The sequence below is a fragment of the Lemur catta genome, chromosome 10, assembly GCF_020740605.2.
Source record: "Lemur catta isolate mLemCat1 chromosome 10, mLemCat1.pri, whole genome shotgun sequence".
In the NCBI taxonomy this organism is placed as follows: domain Eukaryota; kingdom Metazoa; phylum Chordata; class Mammalia; order Primates; family Lemuridae; genus Lemur; species Lemur catta.
In genome coordinates, this window is record NC_059137.1 from 77,565,548 (window position 1) to 77,592,857 (window position 27,310).

The 27,310-nt window shown below is 37.3% G+C and overlaps 1 protein-coding gene across 2 annotated transcripts in view; it reads right to left on the bottom strand.

Annotated features, from left to right (window-relative positions):
- UBQLN1 (ubiquilin 1) overlaps positions 1 to 25,456 on the bottom strand; it is a 42,828-nt gene extending 17,372 nt beyond the window's left edge. For both annotated transcript variants that reach the window (XM_045562214.1, XM_045562213.1), the window contains exons 1-6: positions 24,764 to 25,456; positions 7,929 to 8,080; positions 6,181 to 6,296; positions 1,773 to 2,035; positions 501 to 659; positions 87 to 321 (exon numbers count right to left, since the gene is read on the bottom strand). In XM_045562214.1, coding sequence (XP_045418170.1) covers positions 87 to 321; positions 501 to 659; positions 1,773 to 2,035; positions 6,181 to 6,296; positions 7,929 to 8,080; positions 24,764 to 24,943 — 1,105 coding nt within the window. In that variant the 5' untranslated portion in view covers positions 24,944 to 25,456. The remainder of the gene's footprint in view (positions 1 to 86; positions 322 to 500; positions 660 to 1,772; positions 2,036 to 6,180; positions 6,297 to 7,928; positions 8,081 to 24,763) is intronic.
- Between the last annotated feature and the right edge of the window lie 1,854 nt (positions 25,457 to 27,310).

A 27,310-nucleotide genomic window follows, 5' to 3' on the forward strand; every position in this document is an offset into this window, starting at 1 on the left:
CACAAAAGCACGAAGCATAACAGTATAAGCAATGTTTTCATTATTCATATAGGTAAGGAAAAAACCATGAGTGGTTATACACATACCTCCTACTCCAGACACCAAATTTGGCGCAGTAGTGCTCTGCCCAGCAGTGCCACTGGCTGCATTACCAGCAGCGCCACTCACAGTGCTGGTGGTGCCACTGGAAGCTGGTGAACTCTGAGAAGCCGGTGGAGCCCATGGATTGGGTAATGGATCTCTATTTTCTGTACGGGAAGGTTGACTACCTTCTCCTGAGGATGTATTGCTCACTAAGGAAGCAAACGGATTACCACCAAACTGTAATAAAAGACACAAAAACCATAAAGAATAAGCTTTTGTTCTAAATAACACAGAACTTTAAAAAGAAAAAACAAAACAAAACACATTCACCATATAAAGGCACCCCTCAATAACACACATATTTGAGTTAAAATAGAAACTGCTCCCTGGCCTGAACCTTGGAGTTAGTGGATCACCTGTTCTTGTGCTGCACTCAGCATCGGTTCCTGAATATCCGTGTACATGCGCCTTAAAGCATTGTATCCCCCTGGGATGCTTTCTAAGTTGCTCAGGGCTCGGTCCTGGTTTCTCATCATTTCTTGCATCATTGCTGGATTCCTGGCAAGTTCCAATGTCTAAAAAAAAATTTCCATTTAAAAAAAAAAAAGGCAGTGCAATACACAAGAATTACTTTAGTTATTACCTATTGTTAAATAAAGTTTATGGGAGGCCACTGTTCTGGACTAGAATCCTGCACTAGGCCCCAGCAGACGAGACCAAACCAGAATAAAGTCACTTGTGCTAAGTGCCATGTAATCAAAATGAACTTTGAAACAGGACAGTTTTTCCAAAAAACCAGGAGACTCCATTCAACCTGAACATTATAACAACAAAGTTCCCTCTGTTTTAACCCCATTAGGAAAGTAACTTTGAAAGAACTAATCTGGTTTTTGTTCCTGTTTGTGCTTTCTTCAGCCCTTTTCTGCCTATAAAGCCAACCTCCCCACTGCTCACTTCATGGGAACACTCATTCTAGACTATTAAATGAGGTGCTATCTGATTCTAGAATTCCAAATAAAAAACTATTATAGTCAGGTGCAGTGGCTCATACTTGTAAATCTTAGCATTTTGGGAGGCAGAGGTAGGAGGATACCTTGAGGCCAGGAATTTGAGACCAGCCTGAGAACGAGACCCACCTCTACAAAAAATAGAAAAATGAGGGCCTACTGGTAGACTGAGGCAGGAGGATCACTTGAGGCTAGGAGTTAGAGGTTACAGTGAGCTGTGCTGACATCACTGTACTCTTGCCTGGGACTAGGTAATAGAGTGAGGCTGTCTCAAAAAATAAATAGATAAAAAAACAACTGGAGGTTTAAACTAGAGTTGTTGTAATTTTGTCTTCAATATTTAAAAGCCAGGAAATTATTTTAAGTAATTCCTGGTAGATTTCACCTTCAAAAGCAAGCTAACATTCAAATAACATCACGAAGGAAGCACTTTATTGTGAGTGAACTGCCCACAAAAAACTAAACTTCTGTTTCTGAAACCTTTAAACTATTTACAATGATCTTTCAAGCGTTAACAGAAAATTCAGAGTTCAAATAGTCCACATTAATGGTTTGTTGAGTTTTCCTACACAAAGATTAGGATTTCTCTTTTTAGCTTAACCATATGTATAGGGCAATCTCTTTAACCACGGAAAATTAAATAATAAGAAATATTATGAACTGGAAGAACTTTCCACATACTTGTCTCATTATATCTGGATTATTCAGCATATGACTAATCTCTGGATTTCTCTGTATCAACTGCTGCATTTGTGGATTCGCCATAATTAACTGTCTCATCAGGTCAGGATTTGAGAGCATGCTCTGAACAAAGGGATTTTCCATGATCTGGACCATCATTTCTGGGTTGGACAAAAGTTGTCGCTGCATCTGGCTCTGTAGTTCAGAGAAGTTGGTAGTATTCAAACCCAGGCTACTCAGACCTGCAAGTCCTCCAAGGCCACCTATGAGGATAAGGGGGAGAAAAATACATAAATAAAAGCCAGAAATTTTATCATTTAGAAGACTATGCTAAAATAGGAAGACAACAAAAGTATTAACTGACCCAACAGTCCATTAAAAGAAACCATTTTAAAATAAAAATAAAATACCCACTACTAATACATGCTTAACTCTTATAAGTGAAATCAGCCAAAAATTTACACTTTGATATTAAGTAATAAAATCAACAAAATGTATTTTTATGTGTATAACATAATACAAAAATATATTTGGTCTTTCTCCTTGATCCCTGGCAGAGTTCCTAAAACCCTTGGGATTTCCTGAGTGATAGGAAAGAAACGTCTTTTGTTATTAATAACAGGCCCCTTCGAACATTATGTTAATGAAGTGACTCTAGCCAGAAAGACAAAGTAATTAAAGGGTTGGAACTTTCAGCCCCAGCCACCAAACTACAGGAAGGTGAGAGGAGGGAGCTAGAGACAGAGCTCTGTACAAACTCATGAATAATACGATTCAGAGATTCCAGGATGGAAAGCACATTTGAGTGTTAGGAGATGCACTGAGAGGACCTGGAAACTTTGTGCTCAACCTTCATTCTCCATGTACTGTGACCCAATTCTCTTTGAAGCATTTGTTTCTGAGTTGTATTCTTTATAATAAATAGGTAAACATAAATAAACTGTTTTCTTGAGTTCCGTGAACTATTCTGGCAAACTATTGAACCTGGAGGAGGTCATGGAAACACCCCCAATGGTGGCCCAGAACTTGTAACTGGTATCTGAAGTAAAGGCGGTCTTGCAGGACTGAGTCCTTTAATTTGTTGGATTGAACGCTAACTCCAGGTAGGTAATGTCAGAACTGAATTGAATGTTGGACACCCAACTGGTGTTAGAGAATTGGTTAGTGTCAGACAAAACACCCCAGAATATGCCAGCTAAAGGAAGAAATAAAAAATACACACCAGACTGTATTTCTAATAATCTCTTTCGACAAGATAGTTTAAGTTTAGCAAGTATTAAATAGAATTCACCTATAAACTCTGGGTAGAAAAGAGCTACTGCCAATCAAGGAGAGAAAACCAGAGAATACTATGGAAATAGATGTCTCTTTGGAGAAATGAAATCATGGAGAAATCTAATAGCTCCAACAGAATGATTAACTGCTTATCATAAAATGTTTGCTTTGTAAATTACACAACCAAATGCATTCATTCCTCACTGAGCAATTACTATATATGTCAAGGAATGTACCACAGATTAGAAAATAGGTGACAAGAAAGACCCAGTTACTACCCTCAGAACTCAATTTAGTGGGGAAAAATGACAAGAAAAAAAATGCGTACAAGGATGTGAATAAGTACTTCAACAAAGATATTCACAGGATATTATGGTAATAGCGTACCCAAGTGGAATGACTGCCTTTCAAATAGAAGATATTTAATAAGTTTGGACAATGAATAAGCTGGCAAGAAGTGAGGAGGGTTGGGAGATTTAATAACAGGCATATGAATACCATATACAAAAAGCACAGAGATTACTGATGAATTCTTGAAAATGAAAAAATTTCAATACGACTATACAGCAGACAGCAGTGCTCACCAAACATTTCACATGCAGCCTTATATTTCTTTTATACCTGGACAGGCCCACGTGACAAGTTATGGCCAAAGGACTGCAAGAAATGATGTATGTCACTTCTGGCCAAAGTATAGCAGGTTCAGCTTGAGACCCTTCAGCTATCTCCGACAAGATGGCAGAATTTCATTAGCTTGAGTCTCTGCGGGACTATATGAATAGAGGCCTCACAGACCAGTGAAAAACCTGTAGCATGCAGGAAAGCTCTGTAGCAAGATACTAAGTTTTGTTGTATTAAGTCACTGAATTTGCAGTTCCTTAATTAACACAAGATAGCCTATCATAACTAATATAATTGACTGATGGGTAAGAAATGAGGATGGAGAGGTAGATAACGACTAAATCTTAAAAATCTTTTTAAAGACTTAAAGGATTTTAAGCAGAATAGTCACATAAGATGTTCTTATTCAAATAGCAATGTGGGAAACAACCAGAGTGAACATTACAGATGAAGAAAGTTGAGGGCCTGCATCAAAAGAGTAGCAATGGACAATAATTGCATGGAGTGGGATAGAGAAGAGGTTATGGACCAAGAGACTTGGTGTGGGAAAGGGAGAGATTTGAGGAGCAAGATGATAAGTTTTTGCATTTGTTTTCTGTTTTTGTTTACAAAGGAGACACAGGCTACATTACTTGGAGAACATCAGATAATATCAAAGAGAGCCGAATACAAGGAATGGAGTTCACGAGTGATGTGAGTTGAGGTACAGATTTGAGAGTCACAAGGATGTAATACCAGGATAATGTCACTCATGAAGAATAAATAGAGTAAAAGAGAAGAAAGTCAAGGCAGAACTCTGAGGAACGATGTCAACATAGACAGAGAAAAAAGAAACCCACAAATGAGGAGAAACAAACTGATCAGAAAACTAACCAGGGAAAAAAATGGCATCATAGGAGTTAAAGAAGAAAATTTCAAGGAGAAATTTGTAAGCATTAAGAGAGACTGATTTAAAATCTAAAAAATGTCCACAAAATTTGGCAATATTATCCAGGAAATTTTCAGTGAAGTAACGGGGGCAAAAAATAGAATGCAGTGAACTTGGTAAAAGGAAAACATAGACAGAAAACAGAAAATGCATTTCCAGGGATAGCAAAAGAAAGGGTGGTAGTGAGATTCTGTGGCTTTTACAAATGCAATAGACCTTAATGAAACCAGCTAGCAAAAAGGAAAGCTGAACACAGAGAGTAAAGGAAATAACTCATGGAGAAAAGCCACTGAGATAGGAGGAGGGTTGGGAATGAGACTAGAAATGAGGGATTAGGGAGTTGTTTGGCCTCAGACAAATTAACCAAAAGCCTCTTCAGGCTTCAATATCTTTGGCTTTAAAATGAGGGAACACGGGAGAGATTTACCTCAACAATACCTTTCATGGGTCTGAACACTAAATAATTGCATCTGAATCTCTCCAGATTGTTCATGTTAATAATTTTGACAACTAAAACTCACTTGTCCCAACCAAAAGATCTAGCGTAAGATCTTTTTGGAAAATAAGAGCAAATGGAAAGAAATTAGCTGGACAAGTACAAATATTTAGCAAAAATTAGCCGGGCATGGTGGCGTATGCCTGTAGTCTCAGCTACTTGGGAGGCTGAGGCAGTAGGATTGCTTGAGCCCAGGAGTTTGAAGGTTGCGGTGAGCTAGGCTAATGCCACGGCACTCTAGCCCGGGCAACAGAGTAAGATTCTGTCTCAAAAAAAAAAAAAGAAAGAAAGAAAAGAAAAAAAAAGAAAATAAGAGCAGCAGACATAATAAAATAAAGCAAATGTGCATTTATGCCAATGCATGCCACGCCTCAAATGCTTCCAACATATATTTGGCATAGTACAACTGAATTACTGAAACACTCTTAAAGAATGGATAAAAAGTATGATCCTTGATATGTGAAAACTGTGCATATAAAAAATAATGCCATTTCAATGTACTATGCCAGTCATATAACTGAAGAATCAAAATCTATCTAGTTCAACTTCTGTTAGCTTCAGAATACTTTTTTCCTCAACAAAATCTTGCACAAAACCTTAGTATATAAAACCAACATAAAAAAAGCAGTTTTGGCTGGTGCAGGAGATCCTTAACCACTGGGCTGATTTCCAGGCCCCAGTCCTTCCATGTGTTCAGGACAGTTAGCAAATAAATAATCTGCTCATTTTTGAATGAGAAAATTATTATTCGGGAGGCTATCTTATAATGAACGATTAGCTAATCTTCCTCAGATTCAATTATGTGGTAGTAGTCACATTAGGTATACATACATCTCTTTCATTATTAAAAAGAAATGTGTCTATTACTGACCACTTATTAAATGTAAATATAAGCTAACCCAGAACTCCTGTATCCCCAACTACTTCCTTAATATCAACAATTATAGAAGTAAACTACGAAAGTTTTTTTAAAAATTTTGTTGTTAAAGTAATGTAATGGTTTAATTCTGTCATTTTATCTAAAACTACCCAGAAAGGGAGTTGTTTCTTTATTTTTCATCACCATAAAAATGACTAAAGACACTTACCTAAACCAAAAGGGTTGCTAGTAGCCGAACCAGATGTGGAGTTACTATTAGGAGCTGACGATGTGGTAACATTGCTTCCAGTGGTATTTGTTTGCTGAGCTGAATGATCCTGAGACCTACGCAAAATAATTAAATCACAGTGTAAGCAGTGGGGTTAATTATTTTTAAAGGAACCTCTGAAATAATTCTGATACCCAGAAATAAGGGGTAAACTCTCAGACCAGCTCAAATTATCATTAAGTAAATACCCTGAAATAACTAAACATTAACAAAAATAAATAAATATACATAGTAAAACCTTACAAAATCTAAAATATATTTGCAACTGCCCCTCCTCTTTGAGTATAATATATATAAATATTACAATCAATCATATTGATTATTTAAGAAAAAGAGATAAGTCATAATGATCAGTCACACCCACAAAGATGGACTATATAAACAACTTTTTACCTACCCCCTTCTATAGGGGGCCAAGAGGGGCCAGTTTCACTCAGACCCTTGAAATTCTTAAAAATAAAAAGTGAGAGACCTCACCAAGAGAAGGCTGAGAAATCAACACAAATAATAACTGAGTATTACTTATTATCTTTAAGAAAATAGTTTATCAGAAAACCTTTCCATCTGATACCAGTTAAGAGTTCTGAATCTGTTTCTTCTGCTGATTCTAAGGCACACATTTTTTCATTTTAATGTCTTTGAAATCAGGATCTGTCTTGCAATTGTTGACAGCCAGGCATCAACTGTAATGTCTGCAAACATGTGCTCTATAGGACTTCAAATGAGTAAGTATAGTGCTGTACCTTACAAGTTGAGTTTAATTACCACAGAAAGTATCTTCAGAAAAATGAGACCATTAACTGGCACTGAAAGAAGTTATGATTTATACAGAAAAGCAGAAAAACAGGAAGAATAAATTTTTTATCAGTAAAGCAAATATTTGCTTTTGGGGAACATCAGTGTAAAAACTTACAGAATGAGTGTCAATGGCTTGGAAGAAAATCCTTGAGAAAATATCATAGTGCTCTTTTAAGAAATGTGATACCACCAACACTCTTGACAGAATACAGTTTGATACTGTATGGAAAAATATGAACACTGACGAAGAAGTCAAAAGGGGATTCAAAAAGAATCCGACAATGTAAAGTAGTTTCAGGGAGGTTTTAACCAATTTATTTCATTTATATTTTCCTTGTATACATGCGAGACTGATATGGTAAAATTCCATATCCAAATAAATCTAAAGGAACTCTTTCACTAAGTAGAAAATAAAAATTCTAACTGGCAAGAAAAAAACCAGTTCAATTTAGCAGTATTCCTTTAGTGATACACAAAATAAATGTTTCTCTTAAAAATTTATGATGCCTTAGACTTAATGAGATATGGTTATCAATTTTTGGTTTACTAAGGTGGTAAGTAACCCATGATCTTTGTGTAGAAATTTCCCTAAAACAAAAATAGCTAAAAACATATTAATTTGCTTATTCTAATTCAAATAATTTAGACATAATGACTAAATACTGTTGAATCTTCTAAAATATTAAATGCTCATATGACAAACATATAAGCACTAACATGAAATCACATTTTTTTAAATTCTGTTATAAACAGCGACAAAGAAACGAATTTTAATCCATTTAAATTTTAAATGGACAGGGAAAGCCATTTAAAGCCAACACTGGTTACTTTAAAAGACAAATATAAACATTTATTCATGGTTTAAAGCTCTATGTCTTCTAATACCATACCTATTTTGTGTTTTGATGACAAGGTGAACAGTAAGTCCATCATGAATTCCATGCTGACTCAAAGTATCTTGATCTTTTAAAATCTTCCCAGCAAATATCAACACAAGTTGGTCAGTATGTGATTTGAAACGTTTAGAGATTTCTTCCTTGAACTAAATGAGAAAATAGTAAGTATGTATTATAGGTGTTTGCATAGCACCATACAGTTTTAGTTTCCAGAAGTACCTCAAAGAGGCCCTTGCTACAGATACTACAAATCAAACAATATAAAGATGTATCTTTTATAGCACCTCTTGTACTATCCTGGATAGAGCTGGAACCCATTCTACTAAGTGAAGTATAACAAGAATGGAAAAACAAGCACCACATGCACTCACCATCAAACTGGTATTAACTGATCAACACTTAAGTACACATATAGTAGTAATATTCATCGGGTGTCGGGCAGATGGGAGGGGGGAGTAGGGGGTGGGTATAGACACACCTAATGGGTGTGGTGAGCACCATCTGGGGAATGGACATGCTTGAAGCTCTGAGTTGGATGCGGCAAAGGCAATGTATGTAACCTAAATATTTGTACCCTCGTAATATGCTGAAATAAAAAAAATTTTTTTTAAATGCAACTTTTTTGTATATCTTGATCTTGGAAATGATTACCACTTCATCTCTAACACACAGGTCTTACTGTAAGGTGCACATATCCTATTTCAATCCTCTGCTAAGGCTTAAGAACTCATTACCTTGTAATAGCTTTATTCTTTTTATGTCAATAAGACCAAATTTAGTTTAAGCCATAATCAGTACTTAATAAGTTTACAAAAATCTATTCCTTAGACTTCTATTATATCTTCTTCAATCCTGCTTTCTTTCTAGTTGACTACAGTATATATAGCCAACTTCACATTCTCGGCCTACAGGTTGAGTATCCCTAATCCAAATATCTAAAATCCAAAACTTTTTGAGAGTCCATGACACTCAAAAGAAATAGTCATTGGAGCACTTCAGATTTCAGATTACAAACGTTTTCTCCTTTAGCAGCTATCAGAAATAATAATCTAATGAACAACAAAACACACAGTTTTTTGAGGAATAAATAAGAATGTATATAAAATACAAACATCATACACAGGTGGTAGTCAATAAATGGTAGCTACTACTATGACAGCTCTTTGAATCCTCAAAAATCTTGTGAGGAAGATGGTTTGTAATCCTATTTCAGACACAGAAAATAAAGATGTTCTCCTTCCCTCCATAATGACATAGCTAATAAACTGCTGGGTTAGAATTCAAACCTACATCTGACTTCAAAGACAGAATCATCCAGATTACCTAAGACTCTATTTCATATACAAAATGAAAGGGTTAATCTAGATTGGTGTTTCCTAACCTTAAACTCAGAAATCCTTTTCAGAATTTTTGATATCCCTTGTTATTCTGAAATAAATGATTTAATTATCTAACATGCAATATAACATTTTATATTTTAGGATTTGAAGACATGTATCTACTCTTAACATTCTTTCAAGTCCCCAGTAATACAATAGGATTTTTAAAAAGCTTTACTGAGACATAATTCACATACCATATAATCTGTCCATTTAAAGTATACAAGTCAATGGTTTTGTATATTCACAGATATGTATAACCATAACCAGTCAATTTCAGGATATTTTCATGACCTGAAAAAGAAACCTGTACCCTATAGCCATCACCTACCTATGCCTCCATCACTTCCAGCCATACGAAACCAGTAATTTACTTCTATCTCTGATGTTACTCATTTGGGGAGCTCTAGGGCAGGTCCAATAGATTTGCCTATTGGATATAAAGGCAATCACATATGATCTTTGTGACTTGGCATGTTTTCAAGGTTCATCCATGCTATATCATGTGTCAATACCTCATTCCTTTCTATGGCCAAATAGCATTTCATTGTATGGATATACCACATTTTGTTGATCCACTCATCAGTTGATGGACATTTGGATTGTTTATATCTTTTGGCAATTATAAACAATGCTGCTATAAACATTCACATACAAGTTTTTGTGTGGATGTATGTTTCATTTCTCTTGACTATACACAATACTTCAGAGTAAATTACCAGGTCACATAACAATATGTTTAACCATTTGAAGAACCACCAGAGTCTTATCCTAAGTGGCTGTACCATTTTACATTCCTACCAGTCATGTAGGGTTCCAATTTCTCCATATCACCAACACTTGTTATTAGCTGACTTCTATTACAGCCATCCTATTAGGTGTCAAGTGGTTTTGATTTTTATTGCCCTGATAGCTAATGATAATGAGCATTTTTTCATGTGCTTACTGACCATTTGTATATCTTCTTTGGGGAAATGTTTATTCAGATCCTTTGCCCATTTTTCAACTGGGTTATATGTCTTTTTATTATTGAATTGTAAAAGTCCTTTTTATATTCTAGAAATAAGTCTCTTGTCAGAAGTTGCAAAAAGATTTTTTTCCTGAGTTTCTAAGGCAGAAACTCAAGATGAAAGAACAGATGCAAAGTTGTCAAGTAAAATAAAATTTTGAAGCTTGAAATCAGATGGACATATGATCAATGAGTTTAGCAAACCCAAGAGAACTGAGTCCTAAGCTTTTCAATTTACTCTGCATAATTTCCAGAAGACTCAATACTGGAACCACCAGAGGCTGAGGATGGGAAGGAAGAAGATGAGGGATGCTTAACGAATAAAATAAACAGGATTGTCCAAAAGTCTAAGAAGCAAACATCCTCACACTGCACAGTAAGCAGGCAACTGCCCCTCCCCAAACCCAACAAAAGACTGGAGGGTTTTTTCCCTCTCTGGAAAGGGAAACCCAGGGCCTCTGGACTAAAGGACACACCAAGCATATTGAAAGCAGGAATACAAATACTAAAAACACAAGATTAAGTAAACACAGACATACTAGATACTGAGTACCCCGCCTCCCCATCCCAATACCTTTCTCCTAGCAAACAGAATTCTGGCTGCTGCATCTTCACCATCCAAGCGGGAAGATTATATTAATAATACTTTGTGTCCCCAAGTAGAATCTAACTAGCCAAAAGGAACCTGAAGATATAGAGGTAAGAGTTTTTCACAGTTAGTCACCCTACAAATCACCCTGGAGCAGTGGTTCTCCACAGGGGCAAAAGGAGGCATTTGGCAATGTCTGGAGACATTTCTGGTTGTCTCAACAGGAGTGCGTACCACTGGCATGTGGTGGGTAGAGACGAGGGATGCTGCTAAACATTCTACAATGCAAAGGACTGCCTCAACAACAAAGAATTGCCCAAGTCAAAATGTCAATATTGCCAAGGCTGAGGAGGAGGCAAAAACCACGGTGTCAAAAGTGAGAATATTGGTTACCTTTGGGAGGTTTGTAAAGGATGACAAGGTAACTTCTTGAGAAACAGTAATGTTCTACATTCTTGACCTTTATGCTAATACATGGAGCTGCACATTTATGATGCATGTATTCTTCTGTGCGATACTTTAATAAAAATAGTTTTAAAAGTTGACTAGGAATGCCCTTAAGAAATAGCAGCAAGTCAAAACACAGGTAGCCAACTTTCCTGAGCATTCCAATTTCAAGTGATTCACTTTGTAGAAAGCTAAAATATGCCTTGTCTCGGGCAGGTCATCTAAAAGGAATTGGAATGAAGAGAACCTAGTGTTAGGTAGCAGACTACACTGGATATAAGACATGGAAATGACAACAGAGATAATCACCCCAAAATAAGAGATGATCATCCACGAGCATTATATATCAAAGACAGTTAAGATCTGATATCCAAAACAGCTGCAATCTCAAAAGGTTACAGAACAGCAACGAACAGTTCAGTCAAATTCTTGGTATTATTTAAGGGCTGGAGTCCTCCTAATGATGAGTTGTAGAAGGACCAAAAACTCTGCACATGTGTCAAATATCCTTAAACTTCTATTTTTCTCCCTAAAAAAGAAAGGGTAATTGAAAATAGTTTCAGTTTACACTGGCTTCAAACTTCCTAGAAATTTTATCACTAACATTTTGAACTTAACTCCCATGTCTGTTTTATCTACCACACTTTTATTGCACAACAAAAATTAGAAGCTAAGTACTACTGATGTGGAAAAACTTCATTAGCAATCTTAGAAAGTCTCAAAGCTACTTTAGACAAAAGCAGCCCACTGACACTATCCTTCTGCAGAAACAAAAAACTTACAGCAACAAATTACATAAAATATTTTCATCTATCTAGGGAATAACCAGAACCATAAAGGAAAGATTTTTGTAATTTCCATTGGACTACACCTAGATATACTTATTTTTGTCCTTAAGCCCATATGGCCACTATTAACTCAAAATAAAAAACACATGATAGAATGTGCCTCGAAGGATCCATATTTCCTACAAATGTATATCCTCCTCTGGTCTTACACTGACAACCTACAATAACCACCAACAGGCCAGAGGAGTTGGAAACTGAGAATTACTAGACTCTTACTCAATAACCACAAGAATAAAAATTCTAATGTACCTTGAATATGCAATTTAATGATTTCAAAAATCAACCCAGCATATACAAAACATTCAGCAGCTCCTTTCCCAACACCATCCAGATGTTTCATATCAGTGTACTACTCTCCAGTTAATTGAAGTTTACCTGTATGAGCACCAAAACAATTCAACTTTTTTTTTTATTATTTAAGACCTTTATTAACAGGTGCTTGCAGTTTGTTGACTTTTTTGAAAAAATCAAGTTGTAAACTTTTATTACAAATTAAAAATGAAGTTCTTAAAAATCTCAACTTGACCAGATATGAAATAATTTAAAAATGTTTAAAGGCGTATTGAGAAAAACCAGGCTTTTTTAAAAAACATATTTGTTATAACCAAAAAAGACATCTTTAGGTAAAAATAATAAAAACTCCATGCTGCATAGATAATGCAGATAGTTCTAGTCATCTGGTCAACGGGCAAAACGCAAGCACTTAAGGTCTTCAGCTCCAATCTTGTTCATTTCTTACAGCCGGAATTTCACATGCATTTCTTCTTGTTGGATGACTAAACCGGACGATGGTGGAGATGGTAAGCTGGTATTTACTCAGCCCCGCCCCGCTCAGCCTCGGGAGTGGACGAATTCTCAGCTGGTGGATCTGGATCGGCTGCTTTTGTCTCTTTGCTGTCTTGTGGTTTAGGGTTCTGATGTGGATATCAACTGCTCTTCTGCAGTACAGTAATAACTGTTCCAGATTCTCAAGGTGCCTTTTTTTTTTTTTAAGAGACAGGGTCTCACTGTCACTCCCCAAGGCTGGAGTGCAGAGGTGCAATCATGGAGCTTACTGTATGTACCCTTGAACTCCTAGACTCAAGAGATTCTCCCACCTTAGCCTCCCCAAGTAGCTAGGACTACAGGCATGCATCACCATGCCCAGCTAATTTTTTTAACTTTTTTTTTTTTTATAGGCAGGGTCTCACTATGTTGCCCAGGCTGGTCTCAAATTCTTGGCTTCAAACAATCCTCCTGCCTCAGCCTCTCAAAGTACTGGGATTACAGACGTGAGCCACTGAGTCCAGCCCCTGTATCTGTTTTTTTTATCAGACTGTAAGTTTTTGTTTTGATAGCATACCTTCTCTTCTCTCCATATCTGCTATTTTTAATCTGAGGAAGAAGAGGCAAATAATAATCAAGAGTTTGAAAACCTTATAAAATAGAATGCTCAAAGAATTTGAAATGCTGTCCTGTAATGAAAATACCTAAGATTTAATAGATCAACTTTCAAGATGCCAACCTCAGCTGTTTGAGGCCCACTTTGCTTACTCCTTGTTCTTGATTGTTGTGGTGTAGAAAAATGAGACATACAAGGGCAGAAGAGGGAAGAATCAAAGTGTGACCACATTACGAAAAATATTTGAGACGTGGGCTTTAATTCAAACCTTGGCTTCGCCACTTACTAGCTGTGTGGCCTGGGGGATGTTACCTACCTGGGTTTCCTCATCAGTAACATGGAGATATTTACTATACAGGGCTGATGGGAGAATTAAGAGATATATGGAAACTGCCTGGCACAGTACTCACAAAGACACTCAAATATTGCTAATCTAATTATGTACGCATAAATTCTCAATTATAAAGTTTTCGAATTGAGTTCATCTGACTTTAAGTTAGCTAAAAGAAATAGTCATCCTTTAAAAATATTCCAAAATCCAAACTTGCCTTTAAACAGCCATTCTCTATCTCTCTCTATTAAATATCCTCAGGGAAAAAAAATAGAAAAATCTTACAACCTATCAAAGAAGTAAAATTTAGTAAGCTCTGAAGATAAAACATATACGTTAATTTCATTTCCTACAGAACCACACATTAACAGCATTTGGCTAGAATTTTCTATATAGTTGCCTGAATGATATACTTACTATATTCAAACCTTTGCTATGTCAGTATTTTAAGGCTCAGGTCCTTCAAGAATTTATTTCTGAATCAGCTCTTTACTCAATATTGCTACCATCACTTGAAAAAATATCCATGGTTAATAAATCATACATATGCAATAGTTGACAGATAACACTCTACAAACATCTGATGTTTACCCTTGAAGTTAGTACCCTTATTAAAACCACTGCACAAACCTTATACAAGGATGTCAAGAATGAGAAACAACTACACTGAGTATATGAACAGATACATAGGAATGGGCACCTTCTTATAAAATTGAACACAGCCACAAATGTTACAGTGGATTATTTCTAAAACATATTTTTTAAATAGAGTATCTATGATCTAAATATGACAAAAAGAACAAACTAAATGTTTCACTATTCACATACTATGATACCCTTCCTTCTATCGCAAAAACTTAAAACTCAATTCACTGGTGAACAAAAGTGTGCAGAGGGAAAGAAACCAATACAAGTAAAGCACATGAACTCTTGAGCCAGGTACTTTATGCATAGTATCTCATGAAATCCTCCAATCTACTAAGTATAATTAATATATCACATGTTAAAAATGTAGCCAGTGAGGCTTAGACAGGCTCCTTGCCCAAAATCAGATTTCTCTAATTCCAAGGTTCGTGCTCTCTCAATGCAGACTATATTTCAATATACTTAAAAGCCAGTAACATGCCAGCATGTTTTTTTCTTTCTAAAAATATTAATATAAACAAACCAAAACAATAAAACATACAAGTAATACGTAAGTCAAATGAGCTAGTTCTACAGCGAAAGACTGCCAAGATGATACAAGTACAAAGAGAATAAGGAAAAGTATGGGTACTGACCCCTCCTGTTAAACAGAAAAAGTATATATAGATATACAGATAAATACCTTTCTGGACAGAATCACCAAAAAAAATTATTTTCTCTAGGTGTGCCCATTTTTATTTCATACTTTTCTACATCATTATGAATTTTCTAATTTTGAAGTAATAACATGCAAAATGTATTTATTTTTTCTTTGTATTCTTTATTTTTAAATATAAAGGCTGTATCCTTCAAGAAAACTGGAGAACACTTTAAAGATTAAAAAAAAAAAAAAAAAAAAAAGGCCAGACATGGTGGCTCACGCCTGTAGTCCCAGCTACTCGGGAGACTGAGGCAAGAGAATCCCTTGAGCCCAGGAGTCTGAGATTGCAATGAGCTATGACGATGCCACTGCACTCTAGCCCGGAGATAGAACAAGACTCAAAAAAAGTTAAAAAGATTTTAACAAAAACATTATATCCAAGTCTAGACATCTGTATAGCAGCTGCTTAATCAGTAAACCAGTCTGTTGCTGTCATATCTATAGAAGAAGCTAACTTGTAATTGCATAAATTTACCTGGAAAAACCAGAGGTCAGGTCTTCCAGTAATATTTTACGAAATACATTTTTTTCAAAGTTATAAGAAATGGAATCTGTTAATCCAATAGTTTCTGCATCAAACAACAGATTTACAGTTATACGGTCTCTAAAAAAGCTCCCAATGTCAATTTGATGAGTTTTAAATATAGTTTTTCACTTTTAAATTAATATTTAATTGACAAATCATAATTGTATACATTTATGGGGTACAATGTGTTTTAATATATATATACACACACACGCACAATGTGTAGAATGATTAAATCAAGCTAATTAACATGTCATGTCCATCACCTACCTCACTTACCTTTTTTATAGTGGAAGCTGCTGGCACAAAAAAGCAACTGAAATAATGCCATCAGACATTTAATTAGACTAAAAATAAACACATTTCTTCAAGTAAATCACATTGTTAAAATAATCCTAAGTAAGTACAACATACTGCAAATAAATCTTTAAAACACTATTTCTTCATTTACTCAATAAATACTTGTATTACTCAATATGCGCCCAGGCCACAATGCTAGGCATCATGAGATTAGAAGCTAAGTGAAACGGTCACTACCCTTGGGGTTCTTACAGTATTTGGGGGCAAAGGAGGGGGAAAACAGTCCATATAATCACAAAATGGTGTCAGAGATTATACTCAATCTAATTTAGAGTGGTAACTCCAATCACCCTCTTATGAACTGACATTTAAATAAACTTTTTTAAAACAAAGATATGGGGGTCTTGCTATGTTGCCCAGGCTGGCCTTAAACTCCTGGACTCAAGTGTCACCACACTCAACTCTTAAATTAACTTTTAAAGGCTGAAAAGTCAGCCAGAGAAAAGTCAAGGCAGTATGGAACAGTGGTTAGGTGTGGACTCCAAAGTGTGAAGAGCCTGGGTTTGAATCTAGGCTCTGCTACTTAATATGTGCATGACTTTGATAACATTATTAATCTAAGTCTCAGTATCTTCATTTTTAAAAAAGGATAATAACAGTACTTTCAGCATAAAGTTGTGAAATTTTTCTAAAAAGATAATGCATTACGCCCTGCTAAGCCTGCAATAAATATTAGCTAGGTCACAATCATGAGCAGCATTTGCAAAGGCCCAGAGAGGGAGGAAAGAGCTAGTGATATCTAGGGGAAAGAAGACAATACAAATGGCTGAAATGCAGTGACAAACGGGGAAGACGTAGGCAGGGAGCAGATTCTGAAAGCTCTATTAACTGTGCTAATTCAGTAGTCAGTAGCTGTATAGGCCTGTTAAGCATCTGAAATGCAGCTAGTCCATACTGTGATGTGCTGTAAGTGTAAAATACACAACAGATTTCAGTATTTAAAAATTCAAAATGTTTCATAATCTTTCATATCAATTAAATATTAAAATATTTTGGATATATTAGGTTAAATGAAACATTAAAATTGCAATAGCCAAAAGGTAGAAGCAACCCAAGTGACCACCAACAGATGAGTGGCTAAATCAAATGTGGTATATACATACAATGGAATATTACTCAGCCTTAAAAAGTAAATTTTGACACATGCTACAACATGGCTGAACCTTGAGGACATTATATTAAGCGAAATAAGCCAATCACCATAGTCCAAATAATCTAAGACTCCACTTACATGAAATACATAGAGTAGGCAAATTCAGTCAGAAAGTACATAGAACGATGGCTGCCAGGGGTGGGGAAAAGGGGGAAATGGGGAGTTATTGTTTAATGGGTACAAGGTTTCAGTTTTGCAAGATGAAGAGTTCTCAAGAGGACTGGTGACGGTTACACAACATGAATGTACTTAAAGCCACTGAACTGTATACTCAAAAATGGTTAGGATGGTAAATTTTATGTTCTCTATGTTTTACCACAATAAAAAAAATTAATTTTGGTTCTTCCTTTTTATTTTAAGTGGCTACTAGGAAAATCACATATGTGGCTCACACTGTATTTTTATTGGACGGCATTGTTTTATCAGTCACAGCAAAAATTTCCAATGAGAATTGTTCTTGACGAACAGTGTGATAAAAACGAAAACAGGAAGGCCTAATGCCGGGGTCAGCAAACTTTCCGTATAGGGATAGACAGTAAATATTTTCGGCTCTGCCAGCCATATGGTCGGTTCTGAAAGGAACCATAGATAATATATAAGGGAATGGGCACGGTGGATTTGGCCTACCATAGTTTGCTAACCCCTGCCCTAAGGTACCCATCCATTGTTAAGAATGGCTCCTAAATTTTCAAGAATTTTGTGAGCCCATTTGATATTGGTAGCTTGAAATCTGCTATGGTGAGAATATCTGCCTCACGGAAATCCAGCAAACACTACAAATCAGTGCTGTTTTTCCTGAAGAACTGGTTGATAAACCAGTATTTACCAGCATACCATTGACTATGTAAAGAATTGCCTTCTCATCTATGCATCTAAGATTATGTTACTTATGAATCATCTTTGAGAAAAACGGATAGTTATTTAAATAATTTTCTGTGTTCTGTGGCTCTAATGAGGATTTCCAGCTATGAAAGGCCACTCTAGCAGAATGTGTTCCAGGCAGAGAGAAGCAAGAGCGAGCATCCTGAGGCAGTCAAAAGTTGTGCTTGGAGAATGGAAAGCAGTTTAAGATGAAGCTTCTAGAGAGGGCTAGAAGCTAGTTTATGTACATACTGCATTCAGTAAAGGTTCAATAATTAGTAGTTACCATTAAATACATATTATTGTGCATAATGGTCTGTGTTCATTTATAAACAATTTACTAAGCCCACATTATGTGCTAGGCTCTGGTAATGCAATCATGAACAATCACTGTTCCTCTCTAGCAGAGGAGAGGCATTAACCACACAAATAACTTTTAACTGTGATGAATTATGACAAAAACCAGGGTGTTGAGAGAAAATGCAACAGGGGATCCCAATCTAGGGATACTTCCTTGAGAGACTGACCTTCGCACTTAGATTTAACAAATGAGTGGGAATGGACAAGAAGTGGATGTATTCTGGGTAGTAAGAACAAATGGTAAAAAAAGTCTTGAAGCACGGGAAAAAATGGAATAATAGGTCGAGGAACTAGAAAGTCAATGTAGTGAGCCAAGTGAGCAGGAAGGAAAAGCATCAGCAGATAATGGAGAAGGCGGCAGGAACTGTATCACACAGGGCCTCATTACTGGGCATATATTCTAAGATCAATGGGGAGCCATTAGTTTTATGTAGAGGGCTACACGATCTATTTAATATTTTTCAGAGATTACTCTGGGAATGAATGGGTGTTAGACAAAAGTGGGAAGACTGACCAGTAGGCTACTATCATTTCCAGGCAAGAGACAATGGCAAACCAGTAAAGTCAATCCTCAATATTTTGTACCTACATAATCCATTAAATACTCTCCACAACAGAAATTTTTGCTCTCAGGACATCACTTTACAAATTTGGAATTCCAAAGAGTTGCTTTTATGTAGGTTTTATCCATTGATATTTACTATATTAGAAATTAAAACTGAATAATCTTTTAAAATATTAATTCATTTAAAAATAAACCCAATACACGTTAATATAAATAATATTCTTATCAAAAATAACTATATTTTCCTAGTGAGAAGATTAGCACAGTTTTAAATTTATGGCAATCACTTCAGTAGTTGGATTTTCCTAGCTGTTGTGATATCCCATATCTTAAAGCCTCTGGCAAAACGTACTGCTTGATTTTGAGAAACTCCGACTGAAAAAACACAACTAACATCTCAGAATCATTATGAAAAGTTTGATCTCATGTACCCCTAAAAGGGTACTGGGGACCTCTTGGACCACATTAAGAACTGCTCAAATAATAAAAAGCAAAGTAATCACAGTAAGATAGTACTCCACAGCCAGTAGGATGGCTATAAGAAAAAAGACAATAATAATTGAAATCCTCATGCATTGCTGACGGGAAAGTATTATAAAATGGCACAGCCACTTTGGAAAATAATTTGGCACTTCCTCAAAAATTAAACATAGAGCTACCCTATGACAAAGCAATTCTACTCCTAGGTATACACCCAAGAAAAATGAAAACGTATGTCCACACAAAAACTTATACATAAGTGATCATAGAGGTGTTAATCGTAACAGGCAAAAAGTATAAATATCCATCAAATGATAGAGAAATAAAGTGTGGTATATATGCACACAATGGAATGTTACTCAACAATAAAAAGGAAATGCTACAACGGGGATGAACCTTGAAAACATTAAGTGGAAGAAGCCAGTCACAAAAGACCACGATTCCATTTATAAAACAAATGTCCAGAATAAGCAAATCTATAGACTAAAAATAGATCAATAGTTGCTTAGGGCTGGGGGTAATTGCTTAGGGCTGGAGGGCACAGGAAAAACAAAGGGCAACCACTAACGGATACAGGGTTTCTTTTGGGGGTGATGAAAATGTTCTAAAATTGATTGTGGTGATTGGCTGCACCAACCCTGTGAATGTACTAAAACAACACCGATTACAAACTTTAAAATAGTGAATTGTATGGTATGCAAATTATACTTCAATGGTGTTTTAAAAACAGATAGGCAATCTGTGTTAATCAGAATCATTAAATAACAAGAGTTTTTCAGGAGTCCAATATTAGAATACAGCAAATAAGAAAGTAACACTGATTTCAGGGACATTTTTTCCTTAGATACATCTTAAAATAGTGATTGAACCCAACCTTCTGGATAAGATGCTGTCCAGAAAAAATACAACAGAAGCCACACAAAGTAATTTTAAACTTTCAAGCAGCCACATTGAAAAAGTAAAAAAGGTCAAGTTAATCTTAATAATGTATTTATTTAGCCCATGGTGTGCAAAATGTTATTTTGACATTTAATACATCCACAAGCTATTAAGACATTTAACTTATTTTGTTTATACCAAATTTTCAAAATCTGGTGTATATTTACACTTACAACACATTGCAATTCAGTCCAACCGTATTTTGCACTCAATAGCCACATGTGGTTGGTGGTATCAAAGCGTACAATGCAGTTCTACATCCACATTTTATAATGTTAAATGATGTTTGTGAAGATGATCCTAAGGCACTGCAATTAACCTTATCAAAGAAAGGCTCAATTTTACTCAATACAACATTTAAATTAAGTATAAATTAAGTCTAAGTACATTAATATTTTTCCCCCCAAAGTTCCCACTGCCAAAGACACTTTCAGGCAGTATACATTGCCTGAACATTTCAGATAAATGTATTTCAAAATTTTACACTATAATCTGGAGGGCTACATAATCCAAAGAAAGCTAATTAGAAGTTATATAGAAACTCCCTTCCATTCTCTGCACTAATGTTTCTCTCTCACCTCTCTCCATTCTTACAGATGTTATCTTGCTTATTGACACCTGGAAATCCATAAAGTTGTTTCAAATAGGTAATAATGTATAAGTTCATACACCGGGACTTTGTGCCACTACACATTTATGGTTTTTAATCTATTTACTTATACAGGATAAACATCCCTAATCTGAAAATATGAAATCTGAAATGCTCCAAAGTTCAAAATTTTTTGAGCCCCAATACGACACCACAAGTGTAAAATTCCACACCTGACACCTTTGCTTTCTGATGGTTCAATGTACACAAACTTTGTTTCACTCACAAACTTATTAAAAATATTGTATAAAATTACTTTCAAGCTATGTGTATAACGCATATACGAAATGTAAATGAACTGTGTGTTCAGATTTGAGTCCCATCCCCAAGATATTTCATTAGGTACATGCAAATGTTCCAAAATCTGAAAAAATATGAAACTCCAAACAGTTCCGGTCCCAAGCACTTCAGATAAGGGATACTCAACCTGTATTATTAGGAAAACTCCTATCAATGAAACCACCTTGAAATCTACACAGTGCAGTTTATAGCCTAACCACCTCTAAGTACAAATTTAAATGTGACTCAATTGATTCTGAGTGCTCCATGAAAAATAAGTTTCACTTTAATTTGGAATAAAGTTTAAGCTTTATTATCAACTTTGAACAAATAACCTTATTAAATAGCAAGTGTACGTGAAAAATTAAGGTATCCCGTTTTTGCCTGTTGATCACCCACAAACAGAAACCAAGGGAAAAATAAGAAAATGAATTACCACCTTACGATTTATTTTACAAGCTACCCAAGAGGATTAACATAATTTCATCCAATTAGGACATATTCATATGAAAACAATATTAGTATGTTACTCTACATTACATAGAAATACTTAATTGAAAGATTTTAACTTAAAAGAAAATGGGATTTGCCTGACAGAGCACATAAGGCTTCAGTGTTATCCTTTGGAAGTCTTTTGCTTAACCTCTTACCCTCCATGATTAAATAAGAATTTTCAGAACCAAGTATTTCTCAATTTCTAACTAAACATTATTATAGTGGGATCTTAATGTCATTAAGTATTTTTAATGTCATATTTTAATCTGTAGCAAACAGTTTAAATCTATCAAACTCTTTAAGAAAGTTTAAATTACAAAACAGCAAATCTTTTCTTGCGCTTTAAGTAGAATTTTACAAATAGGTCATCTGAATACTGCCTTTCTTATTCTTGCACATTTTCTGGCATCTGCTTCCCTTAACAAAGCCCAGCTTGTCTTCAAGTTGGTGCAGAGGTAAACTTCAATTTTTATCACGTTTTCTGCTTCAACAAAAAGCAATGATCAAAAATTTAACATTAACTGCCATCAGAAAAAGTTACTTCTGAAAGGCTTTAACTTTATTAAAAATTCACTTTGGTTACAGCACGGTAAAATAAAACCTTACACAGAATTTTAATTTTACCATCACAAAGAGCAAAAAACATCCTCACAGATAAAATATACACTGACCCAAATGAATTTTTCTATTTATAAAATATTGACTCTTTCTAATCTTTTGCAGTAAAATGCTAAAAGCATCCAAGATGATAGAGACCTGAACAAGGAATCCTAGAAAAAAGACCTAGGGCTTCAAAACTTAATATGGTTACACACCCACTAAACTAGCTAACACTAAAAAAGACTGACAATATCAAATGTTAGCAAGGATGTGGATACAGGACCTCCCATACATCATTGGTGGGACTGTAAAATGGTACTATCATTGTTTTAAAACAGTTTCTCACAAAACTAAAACATGTAACTGCCCTATGACCTAGTCATTCCACTTCTAAATATTTAACCATGAGAGGTAAAAGCATATGTCCATAAAAAGACACACACAAGACTGTTCATAGTAACTGGAAACAGCCCAGGTGAATCTCAACAGTGAATAGATAAATTACAGTTTATTCATACAGTGGAAAGCCACACACCAATAAAAAGGAACTACTGACATACATAAGGATGAATCTCAAAAACATGCTGAGGGATAAAAAGCCTTACCCAGAAGAGTACATTCAGTACTACGGGATCCCACTTACGTGAAGTTCTAGAGAAGGCAAATCTAATCAATGGTTGATGGAGGGGAAGAGTGACTGAACTGACTGGTAAAAAGCAAAGTTTCTAGTCAATTATAAGGTTCTACATCTTGATAAAGGTTTGGGTTTACACAGGTGTAAGCATTTGTGAAAACTCATGGAATGGCAACCATATGCATTTCATTGCATGTCAAATTTACTTTAAAAAGGTAAAAAATAAAGTTGGACTCAATAACATGCACATTGCTGAGGTGACATGTACTTGTACCACGTACTGATATTTGCAATTTACTCTGAAATGCATCCAAAAATTAAGATGGACTTAGATCATATAATAAATACAAGAAAATGGTAATTGTAGGTGATGAACATATGGGTGTTGACTGTACAATTCTTTCAACATTTCTGTATGTTGGAAAATATAAAAATGTTAAGGAAAATTTTTACAAGAACATTGGGAGACCAAAAAAATGTTATAACTGGTGGTAAAGTTTCTCTCATTTGATGCTACACACCCTACTGCTTCACAAAACACACCACCTTTGGAATTAGATAAATCTATACCTAAATCATTTACTGTCCCTGGGGAAACTCACATTTCAGGATTTGTTCATTGTTTCCCCTCATAAAACGTTCACATTTTTTGAGATCGTCAGAGTTAAATTCAATAATTAATAGAAAATACCGTAGAATGTATTTAACAATAAACTAAAACAATGTGAATTCCACCAAGATTTTTAACTGCAAAATTTTGTATTCCTGAACAAACTTCAGTTAGTAAATTATTTGGTAACATTCTCCATTAGCTCCGATTTTATTTTCTTTTATTCGGTTGCAAACGCTAGTATCTGAGTAACGTCACTACCGTCCCTCTAAAATCAAACAAAAACCTACCCAATAACTGGCATCTAACAGATAAATATACTAAAAAGGAAATAACGAGTCATCAATGAATGAAAGTCATTCACTTTTCTCCTTAAACCTAGCACTATTACTTAAGATGTGGCTGAAAGCAATTTCTACGTCATACTTAATTTTTTAAAAAAAAAGGCTGGAAGGTGGGAAAGATTTCAGCAGTCAAAACGCAGAACTGAATGTACACGTGCTCCTCACCCCAAAACCTGCCTTAACCCGCAGACAGGTAAAACAATGAGTGCCCCCTCCCTTTTTCAATTCATGAAATAACCGCAGCCAAAGCTAAAGCCAACCTTCGACCCCGCCCAGCCTCCCCCCCGCCCGGAGCCAGACGTTGGGTCCCTTTCCTTTGTGAGGAGCTGGAGGGGAGGCGACTGAGGGCGGGGAACTGGGGGAGGAGGCTGGGGGTCGGCGGACGCCGGGGAAGGCAGTCTCGGAGCAAAGCGGCGTCGGCGCGTCCCCCAAACAGGCCGCGCGGCCACGCCACAAACCTCTGCGGTGTCCCGAGGAGCAAACCCACGAACTTGGGTGTGATCTAATTTGGGGCGAGAGCCGGAGAATAGTCATAGGCACCTCCGAGGACTAGCCTCTCCCAGGACCTTCCGAAATGTCTCCTCCGGCGGCGGGCGGAGGTCCTGCCGCCACCCCCACCCCGGCCCGAGCTCCAGGCGGCCTCACCTGCTGGACCGAGCTATTCTCTGGCACAGCGAACTCCTCCTTCTCCTTCGGGGTCTTCACGGTGACTTTCATGATCTTGGGCTCCGCAGAGGCTGCGGCCGCGGGGGCGCCAGCACCTTCGGCCGCGGCGGCACTGTCCTGGGAGCCCGGTGGGCCGCCGCTTTCACCACTCTCGGCCATGGCGGCGGCGGCGGTGACTCAGGCGAGCGGGAGGGAGCGGGCGAGCGAAAAGCAGCCAGCAGACGCCAGAGCCGGCCGGCCCGGGCAGCAGAGAATGCAAGGCACGCCGCCTCGGTGGCAGTGGGCGCACGGCCGCCCTAGCAGATGAGGGGCCGCGGAGCTCGCCGTGGGCTCCGGCGCAGGCCCGAATAGGGCGCTGGGCAGCCGCGGTGTGTTCAGGCGCCGCTCGTTCGCAGCGACATCCGCAGCCACCGCCGCCGCTTCCTCCTCCCTACCCCTCCCCCCCACGTCCCTCCGCCGGCGCCGCGCGGGGCACGCCGGGTAAGCGCCGCGGGCCGCGTCGCCGAGTCATTCCTGGCCGGCGTCGCTGTGAGCTTCGACTGCGTTCCTTTTCCTCTCCCGCTCCATTGCCCAAAGTGCAGGTGCGTCCAGCGTGAAGGACTAAAAGCAAAGTGGGGTGGGATAGATCAGTTCATTTTTTTATCCACCTCCTTCACCAAAAAATAAAACGAGGTTTCTAGGAAGCACTGTCACGGCGCACAAGGATGATGTCACGGTCAGCGAAATTACTAGAAAGGGGCTCGACCACTGGGCGCTGTGGCCGCGCATGCGCCTGCAAGCTCACGGGCCAAGTAGTCTCCCCACCCCCTTACCCCAGCCCCTGGCTGGGCCGTGCTCTCCCTTCCAGGCCGTCGCGGTCGACTGGCCTGGCCTTCCTGCGTACCCCACGGGGAGGTGGGTCTGGTGATAAAATAGTGGTGAGGCAGTTTGTTGTTATTTTAATATGCTTGCTGTCTAACTGCTTGGAGGGCTCGAAAGGCTTGCTCTTACCGCTCTGTCGCGGGAGTTGAAAGATTAAAGTTAATGAAGGAAAAGGCCTCTTGATAACGAAGGGAAAATGGAGTAGACACCTGTGACTACCCTGCGCAATCCCAAGGAGTCATTGCTCCATGGCCAGAGCTGACCGCCCTCGGGTCAGCCGGGTTTGGTCAGGTGATCCGGCAGCCTGTGTTGACAGTGGCCTCCGCCGCCCCGCTGACAGTCCTGCGCGGGCGCCCCCAGATTCGCCTAAAATGTGGGGCGGGAACAGTGCGCCTGAGGGGTGCCCACCTGGCTGGGACAATTTAATATACCTGAGGTGTTCATTTTATATTCTGTCAAACTAAGTTACTGCTCCATTTCGGACTTTAGGTGGCATTAAGGATAGTTCAAAAATTATTTTTAGTGTTACATAGATACAACTAAGAAACAAGTTAATTACTTTACTTCTGAGACTCCTACATTTGAAATGACCCCATCGTTTGCTTTTAAAGATTACTTGCAGGGAATATACAAACTAGTACACTAACCATGTTAATCATTATTGCACAAATGTAAACTTTGATAACCCATTATGACCCAAATCTGCAAAGACACATTCTGTATTTCTGCTCTCACGCCATCCATCCCTGTTCTGGGGATACTGTTGCATAAACACTACTTCTTAGCAGAGCCCTTTGGAATCTAGGTCTAAGAAGTTCTGAAGGTATAAATTTCAATATAGACATCATTTGATACCACCTAAATTTCTGGCAGCATTGTTCAATTACACGAACTAACACAAGGTCTTCTACTGAAGGATGACTACTTGGTTATGTCTACGTGTGAGATAATCACTATTTCTCAAGGTAAAAAGTGCCACTATTGGATGACCAATCATTTGAAATTTCTTCCATATATTTAAATTAAATTTCAACTTCCTTAGTTCCCCATTGCCTGGTCCCCTGTCATGCTGTATCTTGCCTGTACACTTTGCTTAGGCTGCCACTTCTGCCTAGAATGACTTTCCCTTGCATTCACCTAACTTCTGCTCATCCCATATCACATTCCCCTAGAAAACTTAACTCCTTACCATTTAGAGATCTGGTGTCTCTGTTGGTTCTCCAATAAATACCTGCGTGTGTGTGTGTGTGTGTGTGTGTGTGTGTATTCCTGTATGTATGGAATTGCTTTGTAATTATCTGTCTCTAATTTCTAAAGTTTTCTGATGTATATGTGACACAATTTATGATGTAATATGATATATCTGTAAGAAGATTAAGTATAGTTGGTTATCCATTGTTGAGACACTTTTTAGACATAATCCTAACCTAGAAATTGGCCATTTCCAAGTATTTACATCAAGAAAACTGGCAAATGCTATAAATCAAGGTTTGTTTTCTGGAGAGTTGGTTATTAAAAATTTACCAGCACATCACTGCCTGTTTCCCTCCCCAATCCCCTTCTCCAACTATCTTCTAAGTTTTTTGACAGCACAAACTGAGTCGTATTTGTCTTTGTAACCTCAATACAGTATTTGGACATTAATTGTGTTCAATTAACATGTGT